Raw genomic sequence first — 15,853 nt, forward strand, 5'->3', positions numbered from 1 at the left:
TGATTTCACCATGGAGTCTGATGGGTTGAGGGAGGGAGGGCTACCATGTTCATCATACAGCAATCTTCCCTAAAAATCACCTTACATGTCTTTGATCTTCCACTAGAATCGCTTCCTTTGTTTCAGCTGCCTTTTTTCCCATAAACTAGGCTTCCTTAATTCAGAGGCCCAAGTGCAATTTTGTTTTAGAACAGGGTGTTGTGAAGAAACAGGCATCCCATGTAGTGAAGGAGGTGGTGGAAGTTTCCAGCTTCTCAGGGCTGAGGGCTGGTGTCTGACCCCCAGCCTATGTGGACTGGTCCCAGCAGACCAGAGCAGTCCTGCTGTGTGGTGTGGGTGGGAAGCTGGTTTTGCTGTCACCACACCCAACTCTACAGCCCTCCTGGAGACTCTGCAAGTCTTTTAATATCCCTTACAAAATATTTTTCTACTTCAATTACTATAAACTCTGATATATCTTGTTGATCTGAACCCCAACACTGAAGCCTTTCCCCAACTGCCAACCTTTATAGGCACTTCATTCCACTAGCCTTCCCATCTCAGAAGTCCCTACATAACAGAAAGAAAAGAGTCAAAGAACAGTTTAGCAACACAAAAACAGCAATCTTTGTGTTTTGGCTTGCTACAGCAGCTGGAATGCAATATATCAGAAATGGGTTCTCTTTTTCAATTGGGATTTTATTAGGTTACAAGTTTACAGCTATAAGGCCATGAAAATATCCAAATTAAGGCATCAAGCGGAAGATACCTTCTTGAAAAAAAGACTGCTGGCATCGGATTTCCTCTGCCACAGGGGAAAGTCACATGGCAATGTCTGCTGGCTCTTCTGATTCTGTATCGGTGGCTGTCTCCAAAGTGCCTCTGGACATTTCTTTTTCTCTTAGTATTTATCAGGACACTTTCTCTTATCTCTCTTCAAACCTTTTATCCTCTCATAAAGGACCTCTAAAGGTTAGACCCACCTTGAATGGGCTGTGTCACATTTCCTTGGAAACAATCTAGGCAAAAAGTCCCCCCGACAATAGGTCTGCACCGATAGGGATGGACTGAAAGAACATAGGCTTTTCTGGAGTATAGAACAGATTCAAACCATCACACCTTGGGAACCCCAATTCATCCAGAAACAACAATAAAAACAATGACAAAAACTGAAGAGCTTGGACAGACCCACTAAAACAGAAGTGAAAAAAAGTGGAATGGAAACCTGTGTCTCTTTTTCTTCTTACTCTTCCAGCCAGACACACCCCTTTCCATGCCCTACCACATATGCTCTCTTCTAAGGTGTGTCATGTTAAGTTATGGGGCCTCAGATGTAAGGCTAAGAATTTTCTTTACCTAAAATAGCTTTGAGACTTCAGCGTCTGATTCTGCCTACCAAAAAATATCCCCCATGAATAATGCCATTGTAGCTTATATCCATCTGCCTGTGTCCAATTCTCCCTTTCTTCTAAGTCTGTCACACTGGTTCTGAGCCCACCCTAATCCAACTTGGCCTCATCTGAACTAAAAACATCTTCAGAGATCCTATTTTCAAGTAAGGTCACATTCTCAGAACTGGAGATTAGAACTTTAACCTTTTGGGTAGACACACTTCAATCCACAACATTGAGGGATTGATTTCATCCTCACATAGAAGTTTCTGTCATTCAAGCTGCTGGGACACTTTCCATGATGGAATTTAAATAGCATGAAGACAGCTAGAATCAGTGATGGTTTCTGTTGAAGGGCCAAAGAAATATTTTTGTCCACATGCACTGTCTTAGGTATCATTTTTACTTTCTGTGCTAAATATTTCAGCATTTAAAATTAGAGCTGATGTTTTTCCTACTTCAGCAGTTGATTAAACACTGTTTGAATTTCTCCACATTTTTTCAGTACTGGCTGGGACCTGGCATAATCTCTTCTAGGCAGGGCTTCTGGACCTGAACTATTTGTTTGGTTGCCAGGACTTGGCTTTGTTGAGATTTGTTCAGGTGAATTTGGTGCTCTTTGGGCTAGACTGGAGAATCTCTAAGGTCATCCCTGGCTTTGGTATCATATTACCCTAGAAATGGTAGTGTCATTTGGTTCTGTTGATCATTCCAAACAATTCTCCTTCTTTGGTTTCCATGACACCACAATATCTTGAGTTTTCTCCTACTTTTCTGATCTTTTCTAAAAAATCTCTGCTCTACATTCTTTTAACTGTCTATCTTTTATTTTTTTTTTAAATCATTTATCAAATAAGCAATATCAACATGTATGAAAGGAGGGTATTCAATTGAAAGTAAAGGTCTGTCCTACCTCTGTCTTCTAGTCTCCAGACTTTAATTTGGTTACATTGTGTGTGTATGTGTATGTACATAATACACACAGGACATATACAGGTACAGCACTCATTATATTCTGACTTTATATATATATATATATATATAAAGTCAGAATATATATATATATATATATAAATATACATTATATATATATAAATGTTAGCAAACAATAAACATTGATTTGTTCAGCAATTTATTGAGCAACTACTAAATGCCAGACATTGTTTAATAATTGGGAATACTATATGTATAAAGTAGACAGCTGTCATTGATTTAACATTACAAAGGGTGATCAATGAAGGTCTCTTTGAAGACTCAATATTGACTTGAGACAGCATCTGAATGACAAGAATCTAGCCTCCAAAGATCTGTGGGAAGAGCATTCTGGCAGTGAAAATAAGTGAAAAGAGATGTGTCAGAAAGAAAGGGTGGAATTGAGGATGACTTCTTAATACGTGCTATAATCTTGCGTTTTTCACTTAACATGTATGAGAAAGAGTTTCATAACTGTCACATATAAAGCTGCTTCTTTTTTTAGATGCCTGCATACAATTCCATTATAGGGATAAAGTAAAAATTCTTTGTAAATACAAGAAATACAGAAATGAATATTTTTAAAACATAAATATTTCCCCTCAAGGCAAATAAATGTGTAGGGCTAAACCCTGGAAGTAAATTATTGAGACACATGATATGTGCCTTTAGTTTACATTGATATTGCCCAACTTCCCCCATAGAACTTGTACAAATGTATACTATTGCCAACAATGTTTAATAGTGCCTGTTTCACCCTTCCAATCCTATGCTGTTCATCTTTCAGAGCATTGTCAATTGGATAAATTCTCATTTTGCATTTCTCCTATGAGTAAGGTTGAAATTATTTTCCCATGTGTACAAGTCATTTGTATTTCTTTTTCTATAAACAGCCTTTCAGATCCTTTGCCCATTTTTCCTTGGAATTATTAGTCTTTTTCTTATAGATTGACAAGAACTCTCTAAGTATTAATAAAATGAGCCTCTTCCATATGTTAGATATGGTTTTCCAAGTTTGCCTTTTCTTTTTTCATTTTGTTAAAGGTAGAATCCCAAGCAGAAAGCTTTAACTTTTCTTAATGCAATCAATAAATTCTGTGTTTTACGTCATGCTTGAGCAGTCATCTCATCCTTTGGTGTTAGTGCTCCTCAGTGTCCTAACTTGGAACTTCTTCTGTTCTGATTCTACCCTCTGTCTCTCTCTGAGTCAGCTCAGCCACATCAATTATCGTTGTTATGCAGATGATTTCTCAGATATGTTTCTCTAACCCAGATTCTCCTGACCATATCTAACTGAGACTATATACATCTCATACCTTGTGTCAATGTACTCTTTTTTTTTTCCTTCAAATAGATGACCATAGGTTTCTTTTCTTTTAATTAATTAAAAAAAATTTTTAACATAACAACACACAAATACAAACATCCTTACCATATGATCATTCCATTTTTGGTATATAATCAATAACTCACAATATCATCACATAGTTGTATATTCATCACCATAATCATTTCTTAGAACATTTGCATCAATTCAGGAAAAAAATAAAAAGAAAAAAACTCATACTCATACATACTGTCATGGTCAGGTTCATGTGTCAATTTGGCCAGGTGGTGGTACCTGTTTGTCTGGTTGGGCAAGTGCTGGCCTGTCTGTTGCAATGAGGACATTTCGTAGAGTTAAATCATGATCATGTCGGCTGCATCCACAGCTGATTCCATTTGTAATCAACCAAGGGGAATGTCTTCTGCAATGAGTGATGCTTAATCTAATCACTGGAAGGCTTTTAAGGAAGATTCAGAAGAGACAGGCTCTCTTCTCTTCTTGCTACGGCCAGTGAGCTTCTCCTGTGGAGTTCGCCCAGACCCTGCATCAGAGTTGTCAGCTTCACAACCTGCCCTATAGATTTTGGATTCTCTGTTCTCATGGTTACATGAGATATTTTTATAAATTTTATATTTACAGATATTTCCTGTTATTCTGTTTCTCTAAAGAACCCTAACTAATACACATACCATACCTCTAACCCCTCCCTCTCATGGATTCCTAGTATTTCCATCTACCCAATATATTTTAGCCTTTGTTTCCCCTATTTTTTCTATACCCGTTATCACTCCCTTTCATTGATTACTAACATTTCAATATTTTAACTTTTTAAAAATTTTTTTTTATTAATCAAAAAAAAGAAAAGAAATTAACACAACATTTAGAAATCATTCCATTCTACACATGCGCTCAGTAATTCTTAGTATCATCACATAGATGTATGATCATCATTTCTTAGTACATTTGCATCGATTTAGGAAAAGAACTAGCAAAACAGCAGAAAAAGATATAGAATGTTAATATATAGAAGAGAATTAAAATAATAATACTAATAAAAAATATATATATATAAAAAGGAAAAAGAAAAAAAACAAAAACAAAAGATACAAACAAACAAACAAAAAACTGTATTTCAGGTGCAGCTTCATTCAGTGTTCCAACATTACACTTATGTATTATTGTGCTGTCCATTTTTGAGTTTTTGTATCTAGTCCTGTTGCACAGTCTGTATCCCTTCAGCTCCAATTACTCATTATCTTACCCTGTTTCTAACTCCTAATGGTCTCTATTACCAGTGATATATTCCAAGCTGATTCTCGAATGTCAGTTCACATCAGTGGGACCATACAGTATTTGTCCTTTAGTTTTTGGCTAGACTCACTCAGCATAATGTTCTCTAGGTCCATCCATGTTATTACATGCTTCATAAGTTTAGTCTGTCTTAAAGCTGCATAATATTCCATCGTAGGTATACGCCACAGTTTGTTTAGCCACTCGTCTGTTGATGGACATTTTGGCTGTTTCCATCTCTTTGCAATTGTAGATAATGCTGCTATAAACACTGGTGTGCAAATGTCCGTCTGTGTCTTTGCCCTTAAGTCCTTTGAGTAGATACCTAGCAGTGGTATTGCTGGGTCATAATCCATTCTGCCAGTCTATGTCTTTTGATTGGGAAATTCAGTCCATTAACTTTTAGTGTTATTACTGTTTGGATAATATTTTCCTCTACCATTTTGGCTTTTGTATTATATATATCATATCTGATTTTCCTTCTTTCTACACTTTACTCCATACCTCTCTCTTCTGTCTTTTCGTATCTGACTCTAGTGCTCCCTTTAGTATTTCTTACAGAGCTGGTCTCTTGGTCACAAATTCTCTCAGTGACTTTTTGTCTATAAATGTTTTAATTTCTCCTTCATTTTTGAAGGACAATTTTGCTGGATACAGAAGTCTTGGTTGGCAGTTTTTCTCTTTTAGTAATTTAAATATATCATCCCACTGTCTTCTAGCTTCCATGGTTTCTGCTGAGAAATCTACACATAGTCTTATTGGGATTCCCTTGTATGTGACAGATTGTTTTTCTCTTGCTGCTTTCAAGATCCTCTCTTTCTCTTTGACCTCTGACATTCTAACTAGTAAGTGTCTTGGAGAACGCCTATTTGGGTCTATTCTCTTTGGGGTGCGCTGCACTTCTTGGATCTGTAAATTTAGGTCTTTCATAAGAGTTGGGAAATTTTCAGTGATAATTTCTTCCATTAGTCTTTCTCCTCCTTTTCCCTTCTCTTCTCCTTCTGGGACACCCACAACACGTATATTTGTGCGTTTGATATTGTCATTCAGTTCCCTGATCCCCTGCTCAAGTTTTTCCATTCTTTTCCCTATAGTTTCTGTTTCTTTTTGGAATTCAGATGTTCCATCCTCCAGTTCACTAATTGTAGCTTCTGTGTCTTTAGATCTACCATTGTAGGTATCCATTGTTTTTTCCATTTTTTCTTCTTTGTCCTTCACTCCCATAAGTTCTGTGATTTGTTTTTTCAGTTTTTCTGTTTCTTCTTTTTGTTCAGCCCATGTCTTCTTCATGTCCTCCCTCAATTTATTGATTTGGTTTTTGAAGAGTTTTTCCATTTCTGTTCGTATATTCAGCATTAGTTGTCTCAGCTCCTGTATCTCATTTGAACTATTGGTTTGCTCCTTTGACTGGGCCATATCTTCAATTTTCTGAGCGTCATCCATTATTTTCTGCTGGTGTCTGGGCATTTGATCAGATTTCCCTGGGTGTGGGACCCGGCTGGTTGAAAGGTTTTTCTGTGAAATCTCTGGGCTCTGTTTTTCTTTTCCTGCCCAGTAGGTGGCGCTCGTCTGTCTGCGGGTCCCACCAATAAATGATGCTGTGGCTCCTTTAACTTGCCAATCCGAATCTCGCAGTTGGCCCGGGAAACCGCGCGTGGAGGGGGGGTCGCCGGCTGCCGCGGCTTGGGGGAGTGCTGGTCCAAATTGCCCAGCTGACCCGAGACGCCAAGTGTGGCGGGAGGGCCCCGCTATCCAACATTCCCAGTCAGACCGGGGAGCCACATGCGTGGAGGGGACCCCTGTCGCCAGCCGCCCCGGCCAGGAAAACGCGCGCCCCTCGGGTATCTCACCGCAGAAGATTCTCCCTGTCCGTTCAGCCATTCCAGAATGGGGTACACTGTCTTTTTGGTCTCTGTTGTGGCTCCGGGAGCTGTTTCGTATTGTTTCTGTTTCTTTAGTTGCTGTTCTGGAGGAGGAACTAAGACCCGTGTGTCTTACTAAGCCGCCATCTTCTCCGGAAGTCCTCAATGTACTCTTTATCTTCACCTTGTTCTTCCCTCAAACTGGTTTATCTTTCTGTGTTCTTCATCTTACTGAGTCCAACCCATCATATTTTCCAGGCAAAAATCTACATGTCATCCAGGACTCCTCTTTCTCTTTTACCCACAAACATGCAATGAGCACCACAATCTTTTTCTTTTTTAAACTTTTTTAAATTATATAATATAACACATATACAAAGCAAACAAAGAATAAAGCAATAGTTTTCAAAGCACTCTTCAAAAAGTAATTACAGAACAGATTCTGGAGTTTGTCATGGGCTACCATACCATCCTCTCAGATTTTACCTTCTAGCTACTCTAGAACATTGGCGGCTAGAAGGAACATATATATATATATTATGAAAAATAACATATATGCAATGAAAGGTTTAAGAGGCAAGAGGGTGAGAAAGAAGAAAGGTAGACCTGGAAGTTTAAAGTGTGTGTGGGGGGGTTATTTCTGGGCTCCCGGGCAGAGCTCACCGAATCCAAGATGGAGAGAGGTGAGTCAGCATGCGGGCTTCAGTGTGGGCAGCTTTTAAGTATGGAGGTCAGGTGAAATCTGGAAGAGGTGGTTCATTAGTTCCTGAAGTCAGGTTGGGAGGGGTGACACAGCCTCTGCAGCTCCAGTTGCAGTGCCCTTCCCCGTTCCCCCGACTTAACATACGAAAAAGCAATGAATTTCAATGCAAAGCGCAGCAATTAGCTGTGGAACAGATTTCAGAGTTTGGTATGGGTTACAATTCCACAATTTTAGATTTTCAATTCTAACTGCAACATAATGATTCAGCAATAATACTCATTTGTTAAACCATACTTTCTCTGTATAACTCCACCATCACCTTTGATCTTTCTCCCACTCTTTAGGGGTATCTGGGCTATGCCCCTTCTAACATTTTTTCATATTGGAAGAGGCTATCAATATTAAGGGATAGAGAGATGAATTAGCTGATGTTCTGGAGAGGCTGGCCCTTCTAGCTTTCAGGACTTACCTGGTCCAGAGATCCATCTGGAGGTTGTAGGTTTCTGGAAAGTTACCATAGTGCATGGAACCTTTGTAGAATCTTATATATTGCCCCAGGTATTCTTTAGGATTGTCTGGACTAGTTTTGGTTGGGGTTCGGCAAGGTATAATATGTAGAGCAATGTCTAACTGAAGTTTGTGTAAGCATGACTTCCATAGCCTCTTGACACTATTTGAACTCTCTCAGCCACTGGTACCTTATTTGTTATACTTTTTTTCCCCCTTTTGATCAGAGTGGCATTGTTGACGCCATGTGCTGGGGCCAGACTCATCCTTTGGAGTCATTTCCCATGCTGCTAGGGAGACTTTCACCCCTGGATATCATGTCCCACATATGGGCGAAGGTAATGATTTCACTAGGAGATCTGGGTTTAGAGAGAGTGAGGCCACAACTGAGCAACAAAAAAGATCCTTCAGAGGCGACTCATAGGCACACCTACAGATAGGCTAAGCTTTTCCACTATATACATAAGCTTTGCAAGAGCAAGCCTCAAGATCAAGGGCTTCACCTATTGATTTAGGTGTCCCTAATATTTGACACAGTATCAGGGGTTTTCCCAGTGGTAAAGTTCCATAATTTCATATTTTTCCTCCCATCCCTCAAGGAACTCTGCCCAAACTTTTTTATTATCTTCTTATTATATTCCAGGTTGTATCGAGGCATTACATTAAGTTATATAGGATTAAAGGCCCTCATTCTTATTCTTGGCTCCTTGTGCTTTAATTGTTTAAACGAACTATCTAGATAGATTGAGTTAGATTATGTGCTATAGGAAATTTAGGGTTCTGGAAAAAATAAACACCTTCAATGACTTTTTAAGGGTAAAGTTCAAACTCTTTAATATGGCTTTCAAGGCTTGCATGGTCTGGCTCCAATTTCTACCTCTGGCAAAATCTCTTAATATTAGCAATATCTAGCAACTTCTCCCCTCAGCCTGCCTCTGCCTGAACTCTATATGCAGGACTTTCTTTGACTCTGGCTATCTTTACTTATCCTTTAACTACTACACATTACTTTTTCCATAAAGCTTTCCAGTTGCTTCTACCATCTTCCCAGTACTTCAAATCTGGACTCAGTGCTTCCTACAGCATCTTGTACTTTTCCCATCATAGTATTTATCACATTGTAGTGCACGTGCCTGTTTATTTGCCTGAATCTCCCTGTTGATATCAGACTCCATATGAGCCTCATCTTCATTCCTTTATTAATTTGGAATGAGGTGCTGACATTTTCAGCACTGTTGCATTGCAAACTGTTTTGAGCATGAAACAGTCACTCAATAAACGGTTATTTGTTGCACAAATAAGCGAGTAAGTTCTGGAATTTTCCTAGGGTGGCCTAACATTTGTGTTTAAAGTATTGTGCCAGTTTGTACCCTTTACTATGGTAGAATATACTGATATACATTATACAGAAACAGTCACAGAGAGAGAATTTATTTTCTCTAGTCATTGTCAGAAGGGTCTGTGAATCGTAATTCTTTCTCTTCATGTCTCCTTGCTTTATCTGTAGCAATAATATTTATTCCAAGCTACTGGTGGATTAAAATATCTCTGGGTACACTTAATTCTTTGTGGTACATGGATATATTATTTAGTTTCACTCCTGTAAAGCTTGCTTTAATTTTCCCTTCACTTTACTCTAGAGCCATTGATAAGGAAAAAGTTTTCAGAACAGGCCTCTCTGATTCACTGAGGATGCCCCAATATCATTTTTCTAAAATTGCAATTATAATCTTTTTTTTTTTTTTTTTGCATGGGCAGGCACCGGGAATCAAACATGGGTCTCTGGCACAGCAGGCGAGTACTCTGTCACTGTGCCACCATCGCCGGCCCTAAAATCATAATTTTAAAATATTAAATCAATGTACATTGAAAATCATTATGAAAAATTTAAAAAATGTAAAATAAAATAAAAACCACTCATAGTTTCATCACATGTAGATGGCTATTATTAACTCTTTGGTGCTTTTTATCAAGTCTTGTATATATCTATGTGGGTGCATACGTAGTATGTTTTTTAGATCTTTGATTTTATCTCTTGAAAATTTCAATCAGCATTTTATCATGAGGATTACCTTAAGTCAAAAAGTAGATCCTCAGAAAACTCTCTTTACACAGATTGTAAATCTTCCATTATATTTATCTAACATTATTTTAATATCAGACCTGCACATTGCTTTGAATGTTTTTCTAATATGCACTGCAATTAATGGCCCTTGCAAAAATCTTTGTGCATATCCTTGATTGTTTCCTCAGAGTGGATTTTAGGAGTGAAATTTGTGGAACAAAGAGAATGAACCTAGTGAGATTCATGTTAAATAGGGAGTGATGGCCTCATTAAAGAACGGAAAGTTCTCTTCTTACCATGACCTTGTTCACACTGAGAATTACTTGAGAAATTCTTTTCAAGTTTGATAGGTGATAAATAGTTTGCTGGCTGAATTTTTGTTATCAGTGCAGTTGAGTTTTGTTTCATAGTTTAAAGTCATTACACAAACTGTTTGTTTCTGCTCTTTGCTAATTTTTTCCCATTATGATGTTCATGTTTTTTGAGGTTTTTTTTTTTTTTTGGTAAAAACTATAATATTAGCAATTTAATTATAATTACCTGTTGAATTACACAGCTCCAGTTTGCCTTTTGCTTTAAAAACTATATATATATATGTACACATAGAATTGACTTTTTTTTAAAAAAAATTTTATTGTATGGTATACCATATATACAAAGCAATGAAATAAAAAAACACAGTAGTTTTCAAAGCACTCTTTAACAAGTAGTTCCAGGACAGATCCCAGAGTTTGTCATGGGCTACCATATGATCCTCTCAGATTTTTCCTTCCAGTTGCTCCAGAATAGAGGAGGCTAGAGGGCTTAAAAATTTCTTTTATTATCACAATCGACTTTTTTCCTTCTTTTGTTGTGAAAAATAACACATACAAAAAAGCAATAAATTTCAAAACACAGCACTACAATTAGTTGTAGAAGATATTTTGGAGTTTGACATGGGTTACAATTCCACAATTTTAGGTTTTTACTTCTAGTTGTTCTAAAATACTGGAGACTAAAAGAGATATCCATTTAATGATTCAGCATTCATATTCATTTGTTAAATCCTATCTTCTCTGTATAACTCCACCATCACCTTTGATCTGTTTATCCCTCTCTTTAGGGGTGTCTGGGCTCTGGAAATTTTAAATTTTTCATATTGGAAGGGTCTGTCACTAATATGGGGTAGGGAGATGGAACATCTGATGTTCTGGAGAGCTTGGCCCCTCTAGGTTTCAGAACTTATCTGGACCAGGGACCCATCTGGAGGTTGTAGGTTTCTGGAAAGTTACTGTAGTGCATGGAACCCTTGTGGAATCTCATGTATTGCCCTAGGTGTTCTTTAGGATTGGCTGGAATGGTCCTGGTTGGGGGTTGGCAGGTTATGACAGGTGGCAGGGTCTACCTGAAGCTTGCCTAAGAACAACCTCCAGAGTAGCCTCTGGACTCTATTTGAACTCTCCCTGCCACTGATACTTTATTAGTCACACTTCTTTTCCCCCTTTTGTCAGCATGTAATTGTTGAACCCACGGTACCAGGTCTGAATTTATCCCTGGGAGTCATCTTCCACGTGGCCAGGGAGACTTTCATCCCTGGATGACATGCAGAATTAACTTTTACGTAATGAAATCTATCAGTCTTTTTTTTACATGATTTATTTTTGCCCTTATGCTTAGAACATCTCTCCCCATTGTGAGACAAGCTATGTTTATAACATATTCTTTTATAAGATTTTAAAAAATGATTTTATATTTTACATTTAAATCTTCAATCCATCTTCTAAATACTTTGGTGTACGTTTTAAGGTAAAGATCTAAGTTTATTTATTTTACATGGCTATATTTTTCCTTCCCACATTGGTTATGGTTAAGCCTTTACCCTCTACTACTTCATCCATCCCTTCCTTTCCATATTCCAGATATGACTCTAGCTTAGAGTCTCCTCATCTGTGAAATATTTCAATATTCTTTCACTAATCTCATCATCCTTCACTCTGATTTGCCCTGTTCTTGCCAATTTATCTTCCTCAAGTATGATGTGAGTATCATATTCCTATCCCAAAAACCCAAAGGAAAAAGCCAAAGTGTGGATTCAAAATCCCCTGTTTAGATTTCCAAATGTATCTTCCATTATGGCTATCATCCCAATTATCCTGAAATAACTGTCAGCTGACTGATAACTGTTAACCAATCTGATAGCAAATCTATACTCTCATTCCCTGCAGAGATCATCTTTAACTTCAAAGTGACTCCTCATGAGAGAAGGGGTCGAAAAAAGCATGTGGAGTGGGTTCTATATCCACTCACTCAGCTTTCAAATAGATTCTCAGAGTCAGGTTAGTGAGTCAACTGACTTCCAGATAATCTGAATAAAAGCAAATCCACTGCTTCCTCCAAAAGTCATTTCAGACAATCTAGCCCCTCCAGAAAACCTCCTCAATTAATAACATCTGTCTCTAATCACTACACTGATTCCCTATTTGTCATTCCTTGTGCATTTGGTTGGCACTAAATTATTAACACTTATTTCCTTTCATTCCTTTTTAAGCGATTTTTGTGTATCTTTGCAGGTCGCATCCTAATGGATCAGAAAGCAGGTAGAAATCTTAGCATTCATTGCCTGTAGGCCCCTGAGGCAAAGGGATGACCCAAGGTCATAGAGCTTCCCAGCAGCTCTGAAGCCTCCTGTATGCTCCTTTCCTCTGCCTGTCCCTTAAATGCTAGCCTTTCTCAGGGTTCTGGCTGGCGCCTGTTTTCTCCCTTTATGCGCATCCCCTGGGTAGTATCACCCACTTCCATGGTTTCAGCAGCCATGTATATTTCTAAATTCATCCCTCCAGGTGAACCTCTCCCCTGAGCTCTGGACTGGTGCATTTGCCTCCTCAGTCAGTATCTTCACTGTTTGTCCCAGCAGCACTTCCTTCGACAGGGTCAAAACAGAACCATTCACATTCCCCTCTCCCCACCTGCTCCTGTGTTCTCTTCAGTGAATGACACCATCATCCACCCACCACCCTGGGTTAGAAATCTGGATATCATCCGTAACTCCTCTCTTCCTCACCCGCATGCCCAATCAGGGCCCTGCAGCTTCCGCTGCCTTAGCAAATCTCCTGCTTCTGTGTCTCTTAAATCCCCTTTGTTGATCCTCCGATCCAGCCTCCATCATCTTGCTCCTAGAACATGGCAATAGCTTTCTAAGTGTGCCTCCCTGCCTCCAGCCTTGCCCTCCAGTCCATTCTCCACGCTGCAGGCAAAGGGCTCATACGAGGGCACGTCAGATCATATTACTCCATGAATTAAAATCCTTCAGGTGTTTGCAAGGTCCTGACCAAGATGGTCTCTGTTTAACAGTCTCTATTTGGAGCATTCTTCACCCTTCCTCTTCACCAGGTTAACCTCCACACTCATCTTTTAGTTCTGCACTCAGCCGTCTTTCCCCAGGGAAGCTTTCCCTGACTGCTCTTCCCTCAGAGTCTGCATGGGTAGCCTGGCTTATGAGCCACCCCATCCATCGTGTAGAGTGTTATCCCCTCACATCTGTCCTTCTCACCCACTAGACTGTGAGCTCCTTAGAGGCCAGGAATTGTGCCTCCTTCATTATTGCAATCCCAAGGGACTTTGACAGGGCTCTAATACATGGTAAAACTCAACAGCTGTTTCCTGAACCACTAAATACAGGTCTGGAGTTCTATAGTTCTATAGTTTGGGCCGACAAAGGAGGGGTGGAGGATGGGGCAACTGCTGGCGGCTGTCTTTGCGTTGACAATTGTCTATCCTGAATCGGGCCCGCGTGCCCCTCCTGCATTCCCGATGCAGAGACCCGACGACAGAGGAAACATCAGGGAGCAGAGCTGCTCACTCTGGCCTGGTCCCTGCCTGCTTTCAGGGCTCACACAGACCGTGACCCGCGGCTTGGCCGGGCCGTTGCCGCCCCAGGACCCTGCGGATGGCTGCAGTGATCTCGCGGTTCCGCAGGCTGTAGATAAGCGGGTAGAGCAGCGGCGTGACGTTGGTGTAGACGAGCGCCAGGGTGCGGTCCCACCACGGGGAGTAGTGGGCCTTGGGTCGCACGTACATGAAGGTAGCGCAGCCATAGTGCAGGAAGGTAACTGCCAGGTGCGAGGCACAGGTGGAGGCGGCCTTGCGCCGGCCCCCGGGTGAGTGCAGGCGGCGTAGGGCGGCGGCTATGGCGACGTAGGAGGCCAGGATGAGCAGGGAGGGCAGCAGCAGCAGCACCAGGCAGGCGCCCAGTAAGGGCAGCTCGTCGGCGTAGCTCCGCGTGCAAGCCAAGTGCAGCAGCGCCGTGATGTCGCAGAAGAAATGCACCAGCAGGCAGGAACCGCAGAAAGGCAGGTGGAAGACGGCCACCGTGAGCCCCAGGGACACTGCCAGTCCCCCGAGACAGCAAACTAGGGCCAGGCGCGCGCACAGCCCGGGGGTCACCACAGCGGCATAACGTAGAGGGTGGCAGATGGCTATGTAACGGTCATAGGCCATGGCGGCCAGCAGGAAGCACTCGGCCCCGCCCAGTGCCACGAACATCTGCATTTGCGTGGCGCAGCCCAAGAAGGAGATGGGGTTCCCCCTGCCGTGGCCCGGCGCGGCCAGGTCGGCCAAGGAGCGGGGTACCACCACCAGCGTGTAGCAGAGCTCGATGGCCGACAGCTGGCACAGGAAGAGCAGCATGGGCGGCCGGCTGGGCACCCAGGCCACCGCCAACAGAATGAGCAGATTCCCGCTCAGGGTGGCCAGGTGCACAGCCAGCAGCAGCAGGAAGAGCGCTGGCCTCAGGCGCGGGAACTCAGAGAAGCCCTGAAGGAGAAAGCCACAAGGCGCTGTGGCATTGCTGGTGTTCTCCATGGACCCGCCCACCTGGAGGCACCTGTGGGAGAGAAATGCGGGAAGCAATCTGGGACGTGTGGGCCCCCTGGAAGGGTCAAGTGGAACCTAGATTGTGAGGAAGGAGTGGTGGCTGCAGAAAGAGGGGTGGTTGTTCTTGGATCCATTCCCACCCTTCTTTCCCATGAGGGAAGTTTTATGGACTCTTAAGGGAACTTTGAAGTTGCTCCTTCCTACAGTACCTGGAATTCCTATAGCTGCTTCAAAAAGGAAGCCCTCTTTCCTTGAAGTTGACTGACTCCTGACCCCCACCTTCAAAGGATTCAAGGTGCCTTCACACTCGAGGTGTCGTTCTGTGGGTCCTGTACATCCACGTCTGCGTTCCCCAAAGCAGAGAAAAGTGTCTTTGATCTCTGCTTCTAGTTCCCTCTTCCTGCCCGATTCTTTCACGTCTAAGCTCTTTTCTATGGTGTATCACAAAAACTTCATGGAGGCAAAGAACTTAAGAGATCATACCCTCATAATTTTAAAGCTCCGGGTGTTGAAGGGCTGACCTACCCACAGAAAATTAGAAACAGAATCTGGAGTCCAGGGACTTTCCATGACCCCATATGAGGTTGTAAGAAAGGTTAGTCTAGATTAATCAGTCAAACCATATTTATTTAGCCTTAAATAGAAACCTGGGTCTGTGCCAGGCACTGGGGCAGACACAGAAGTAGCGGGGGGGGGGGGGGGGGGGGTTTGTGGGAGGGCCTCACTTGGCACGGCAGGAACAATATGTACCTAACATTGTATTAATATTCTGTCAGCATGAACAGGTGATGTGTATCTGTTCTAACTTGCCTTTAAAAGTTAGCAGTACATTCTAAATTTGCCATCAGAACACGGTTTCTTTCTAAGCATTATCCAGTGACTCATTTTCAAGCACCATTTGGAAAA

General features: G+C 41.3%; 1 protein-coding gene across 2 annotated transcripts in view; it reads right to left on the bottom strand.

The window, feature by feature from the left end:
* Positions 1-10,777: 10,777 nt before the first annotated feature.
* LOC143673678 (olfactory receptor 10AC1-like) overlaps positions 10,778-15,853 on the bottom strand; it is a 28,077-nt gene continuing 23,001 nt past the window's right edge. Inside the window, exons 1-2 of one of the 2 annotated variants that reach the window (XM_077148498.1) lie at positions 15,157-15,601; positions 10,778-14,957 (exon numbers count right to left, since the gene is read on the bottom strand). In XM_077148498.1, the coding sequence (XP_077004613.1) occupies positions 13,958-14,935 (978 nt within the window). In that variant the 5' untranslated portion in view covers positions 14,936-14,957; positions 15,157-15,601 and the 3' untranslated portion in view covers positions 10,778-13,957. Of the gene's footprint in view, positions 14,958-15,156; positions 15,602-15,853 lie in introns of those variants that run through there. The other variant, XM_077148495.1, reaches the window with a different exon arrangement.

Source organism: Tamandua tetradactyla, chromosome 1 (assembly GCF_023851605.1).
Source record: "Tamandua tetradactyla isolate mTamTet1 chromosome 1, mTamTet1.pri, whole genome shotgun sequence".
In the NCBI taxonomy this organism is placed as follows: domain Eukaryota; kingdom Metazoa; phylum Chordata; class Mammalia; order Pilosa; family Myrmecophagidae; genus Tamandua; species Tamandua tetradactyla.